The sequence below is a fragment of the Lepidochelys kempii genome, chromosome 4 (assembly GCF_965140265.1).
Source record: "Lepidochelys kempii isolate rLepKem1 chromosome 4, rLepKem1.hap2, whole genome shotgun sequence".
In the NCBI taxonomy this organism is placed as follows: Eukaryota; Metazoa; Chordata; order Testudines; family Cheloniidae; genus Lepidochelys; species Lepidochelys kempii.
Window position 1 is genome coordinate 135,663,043 of NC_133259.1, and position 5,292 is coordinate 135,668,334.

Consider the following 5,292-nt stretch of genomic DNA (forward strand, 5'->3'; position numbering starts at 1 on the left):
ACGCGCTATCTCAGAGTCTCTGCCCCCAGCGAGGGGAGCGGAGCACCCCAGAGGCCAGCCCCAGCCCGCCCCCGGAAAGTTGGCTCCGCTCCTTCCAAGCGAAGCAACCCGAGGGGAAGGGGGAGCGACCCCCCGCCAGCCAAGGGCCCTTACAGCCGAGGGCAGGAGGGTCCGCGATGAACCCGGGCTCCGAGCAGGGGCTTCCGCGACTCACCTGCGAGGATCAGCATGACAAAGTAGCAGATCCCCCTCATCCTATTGACTCGGGGCAGAATCCGGGGCTGGGGGAGGCCGGCTTCGGTTCGCACCCCCGGGGGGCTCGAGCAGGCGCTGCAAGGCTGGGGAGGGCTAATCCCCCTGGGCAGCCCCCTCTCTGCAGGGAAGGGAGCGCTGGCCGGCAGGGACCCCGGGTCCGGCTGGGGCATGGTCCCCCCCTGCGCCCCGCTCTGCGCTGCGAGCCGGCTGCTGCCGGGGGCCGGGCTGGGCTCCACGCCGGGCCAGCCCGGCAGCCGGGCAGGGGCGGCCTTTGCAAACTTCTCCCGGGGAGGGGCGGCGCGGGGAGCCGCGGGGGAGGCTGGCTCGCCCTGCCCGGGCGGGGGCGCTGCGGGGCAGGAGGGTCTCCCCGCCGCGGGGTGGGGGCGCTCCGCGGGCTGCCGGCCGCTGCCACCGCCGCCGCCCGCCGCTCCGGCTGGGCAGGGAGAAGCGGGGAGAGGCTTAAAGGCGCAGCAGCGCCGCTCCTCCTCCACCCCCCCCCCGCTCCCGTGGGGCACCGGATCCTGCCTCGGCCCCCTCCCCTCCCCCTTTCCCCGTGGGGCACCGGATCCCTGCTCGGCCCCCTCCCCTCCCCTCTCCCCGTGGGGCACCGGATCCTGCTCGGCCCCCTCCCCTCCCCTCTCCCCCGTGGGGCACCGGATCCTGCTCGGCCCCCTCCCCTCCCCTTTCCCCCGTGGGGCACCGGATCCTGCTCGGCCCCCTCCCCTCCCCCTCTCCCCCGTGGGGCACCGGAACCTGCTCGGCCCCCTCCCCTCCCCTCCCGTGGGGCACCGGATCCTGCTCGGGCCCCCTCCCCTCCCCTTTTCCCCCCGTGGGGCAACCGGATCCATGCTCGGCCCCCTCCCCTCCCCTCCCGTGGGGCACCGGATCCTGCTCGGCCCACTCCCCTCCCCTCTCCCCCCGTGGGGCAACCGGATCCTGCTCGGCTCCTCCCCTCCCCTCCCCTCCCCCTCTCCCCCCGTGGGGCACCGGTTCCTGCTCGGCCCCTCCCCCTCCCCTTCTCCCTCCGTGGGGCACCGGATCCTGCTCGGCCCCCCTCCCCTCCCTCCCCTCTCCCCCCGTGGGGCACCGGAATCCTGCTCGGCCCCCTCCCCTCCCCTCCCCTCTTCCCCCGTGGGGCACCGGAATCCTGCTCTGCCCCCCCTCCTATGGGGGCATCGGAAGCCGAGCTCTGCCTCCTCCCCCTCCCCAACCGTGGGGGCTCCGGATCGTGCTCTGGGCCCCCCTGCCCCTCCCCCTCTCCCCCCGTGGGGCGCACCGGATCCCTGCTCGGGCCCCCTCCCCCTCCCCCCTCTCCCCCCGTGGGGCACCGGATCCTGCTCGGGCCCCGCTCCCCTCCCCCTCCCCTCTCCCCCCCGTGGGGGCACCGGATCCTGCTCGGCCCCCTCCCCTCCTCCCCTCTCCCGCCCCTGGGGCACCGGATCCTGCTCGGGACCCCTCCCCTCCCCTCTCCCCCCGTGGGGCACCGGATCCTGCTCGGCCCCCTCCCCTCTCCCCCCCCCCGTGGGCACCGGATCCTGGCTCGGCCCCCCTCCCCCTCCCCTTTCCCCCCGTGGGGCACCGGATCCTGCTCGGCCCCCCTCCCCTCCCCCCTCTCCCCCCCGTGGGGCACCGGATCCTGCTCGGCCCCCTCCCCTTCCCTCTCACCCCCGTGGGGCACCGGTTCCTGCTCGGCCCCCTCCCCTCCCCCTCCCCTCCCCTCCTCCCGCCCTGGGGCACCGGATCCTGCTCGGCCCCCCTCCTCTCCCATCCCCTCTCCCCCCCGTGGGGCACCGGATCCTGCTCTGCCCCTCCTCTCCCCATCCCCTCTCCCCCCCGTGGGGGCACCGGATCCTGCTCTGCCCCCTCCTCTCCCCTCCCCTTTCCCCCCGTGGGGCACCGGATCCTGCTCGGCCCCCTCCCCTCCCCTTTCCCCCGTGGGGCACCGGATCCTGCTCGGCCCCCTCCCCTCCCCCTCCCGTGGGGGCACCGGTCCTGCTCGGCCCACTCTCCCCTCCCCTCTCCCCCCCGTGGGGCCACCGGATCCTGCTCGGCTCCCTCCCCTCCCCTCCCCCTCTCCCCCCGTGGGGCACCGGATCCTGCTCGGCCCCCTCCCCTCCCCTCTCCCGCCGTGGGGCACCGGTTCCTGCTCGGCCCCTCCCCTCCCCTCTCCCTCCGTGGGGCACCGGATCCTGCTCGGCCCCCTCCCCTCCCTCCCCTCTCCCCCCGTGGGGCACCGGATCCTGCTCGGCCCCCTCCCCCTCCCCTCTTCCCCCGTGGGGCAACCGGATCCTGCTCTGCCCCCCCTCCTATGGGGCATCGGGAGCCGAGCTCTGCCTCCTCCCCTCCCCACCGTGGGGCTCCGGATCGTGCTCTGCCCCCCTCCCCTCCCCCTCTCCCCCCGTGGGGGCACCGGATCCTGCTCGGCCCCCCTCCCCGCCCCCTCTCCCCCCGTGGGGCACCGGATCCTGCTCGGCCCCGCTCCCCTCCCCTCCCCCTCTCCCCCCGTGGGGCACCGGATCCTGCTCGGCCCCCCTCCCCTCCCCTCTCCCCCCGTGGGGCACCGGATCCTGCTCGGCCCCCTCCCCTTCCCCTCCCCTTCTCCCCCGCGTGGGGCACCGGATCCTGCTCGGCCCCTCCCCTCCCCTTCCCCCCGTGGGGCACCGGATCCTGCTCGGCCCCCTCCCCTCTCCCCCCCGTGGGGCACCGGATCCTGCTCGGCCCCCTCCCCCTCTCCCCCCGTGGGGCACCGGATCCTGCTCGGCCCCCCCTCCCCCTCCCCTCTCCCGCCCTGGGGCACCGGATCCTGCTCGGCCCCCCTCCCCTCCCCTCTCCCCACCCGTGGGGCACCGGATCCTGCTCGGCCCCCTCCCCTCCCCTCCCCTCTCCCCCGTGGGGCACTGGATCTTGCTCGGCCCCCTCCCCTCTTCCCCCGTGGGGCACCGGATCCTGCTCGGCCCCCTCCCCTCCCCTTCTCCCCCCGTGGGGGCACCGGATCCTGCTCGGCCCCCCCTCCCCTCTCCTCCCCTCCCTCTCCCGCCGTGGGGGCACCGGATCCTGCTCGGCCCCCTCCCCTCCCCTCTCCCGCCGTGGGGCACCGGATCCTGCTCGGCCCCCTCCCCTCCCCTCCCCTTTCCCCCGTGGGGCACCAGATCCTGCTCGGCCCCCTCCCCTCCCCTCCTCTTTCCCGCCGTGGGGCACCGGATCCTGCTCGGCCCCCTCCCTCCCCTTTCCCCCGTGGGGCACCGGATCCTGCTCGGCCCCTCTCCTCCCTCTCCCCCGTGGGGCACCGGATCCTGCTCGGCCCCCTCTCCTCCCCTCTCCCCCCCTGGGCACCGGATCCTGCTCAGCCCCCTCCCCTCCCCTCCCCTCTTCCCCCCGTGGGGCACCGGATCCTGCTCGGCCCCCCTCTCCTCCCCTCTCCCCCCCCTGGGGCAACCGGATCCTGCTCAGCCCCCTCCCCTCCCCTCCCCTCTTCCCCCGTGGGGCACCGGATCCTGCTAAGCCCCCTCCCCTCCCTCTCCCCCCGTGGGGCACCGGATCCTGCTCGGCCCCCTCCCCTCCCCCTCTCCCCCCCGTGGGGCACCGGATCCTGCTCAGGCCCCTCCCCTCCCTTCCCCTCTTCCCCCGTGGGGCACCGGGATCCTGCTCGGCCCCCCTCCCCCTCCCCTCTCCCCCCGTGGGGCACCGGATCCTGCTCGGCCCCCCTCCCCTCCCCTCCCCTCTCCCGCCGTGGGGCACCGGATCCTGCTCGGCCCCCTCCCCTCCCCTCCCCTCCCCTCTCCCGCCGTGGGGCACCGGATCCTGCTCGGCCCCCCTCTCCTCCCTCTCCCCCCTGGGGCACCGGATCCTGCTCAGCCCCCTCCCCTCCCCTCCCCTCTTCCCCCGTGGGGGCACCGGATCCTGCTCGGCCCCCTCTCCTCCCCTCTCCCCCCCTGGGGCACCGGATCCTGCTCAGCCCCCTCCCCTCCCCTCCCCCGCTTCCCCGTGGGGCACCGGATCCTGCTCGGCCCCCCTCCCCTCCCCTCCCCTCTTCCCCCGTGGGGCACCGGATCCTGCTAAGCCCCTCCCCTCCCCTCTCCCCCCGTGGGGGCACCGGATCCTGCTCGGCCCCCTCCCCTCCCTCTCCCCCCGTGGGCACCGGATCCTGCTCAGGCCCCCTCCCCTCCCCCTCCCCTCTTCCCCCGGGGGGGCACCGATCCTGCTCGGCCCCCTCCCCTCCCTCTCCCCCCGTGGGGCACCGGATCCTGCTCGGCCCCCTCCCCTCCCCTCCCCTCTCCCGCCGTGGGGCACCGGATCCTGCTCGGCCCCTCTCCTCCCCTCTCCCCCCGTGGGGCACCGGATCCTGCTCGGCCCCTACTCCTCCCCTCTCCCCCCTGGGGCACCGGATCCTGCTCAGCCCCCTCCCCTCCCCTCCCCTCTTCCCCCGTGGGGCACCGGATCCTGCTCGGCCCCCCTCCCCTCCCCCTCCCCTCTTCCCCCGTGGGGCACCGGATCCTGCTAAGCCCCCTCCCCTCCCCTCTCCCCCCGTGGGGCACCGGATCCTGCTCGGCCCCCTCCCCTCCCCCTCTCCCCCCGTGGGGGCACCGGATCCTGCTCAGCCCCCCTCCCCTCCCCCTCCCCCTCTTCCCCCGTGGGGCACCGGATCCTGCTCGGCCCCCTCCCCTCCCCTCTCCCCCCGTGGGGCACCGGATCCTGCTCGGCCCCCTCCCCTCCCCTCTCCCGCCGTGGGGCACCGGATCCTGCTCCGGCCCCCTCCCCTCCCCTCTCCCGCCGTGGGGCACCGGTTCCTGCTCGGCCCCTCCCCTCCCCTCTCCCTTCGTGGGGCACCGGATCCTGCTCGGCCCCCTCCCCTCCCCTCTCCCCCCGTGGGGTACCGGATCCTGCTCGGCCCCCTCCCCCTCCCCCTCTTCCCTCCCCCGTGGGGCACCGGATCCTGCTCGGCCCCCTCCCCTCCCCTCCCCTCCCCCTCTCCCCCCCGTGGGGCACCGGATCCTGCTCGGCCCCCCCCTCCCCTCCCCTCTCCTCTCCCCCCGTGGG

The 5,292-nt window shown here is 76.9% G+C and overlaps 1 protein-coding gene across 3 annotated transcripts in view; it reads right to left on the bottom strand.

The window, feature by feature from the left end:
• The window catches only part of GFRA4 (GDNF family receptor alpha 4), a 133,883-nt gene extending 133,348 nt beyond the window's left edge, over positions 1–535 (bottom strand). For all 3 annotated transcript variants that reach the window (XR_012158785.1, XM_073342976.1, XM_073342977.1), the window contains exon 1: positions 215–535. Coding sequence is in view for 2 of the 3 variants with exons in the window: in XM_073342976.1 (XP_073199077.1) it covers positions 215–425 (211 nt within the window). In the remaining variant the exon portion in view is untranslated. The remainder of the gene's footprint in view (positions 1–214) is intronic.
• Between the last annotated feature and the right edge of the window lie 4,757 nt (positions 536–5,292).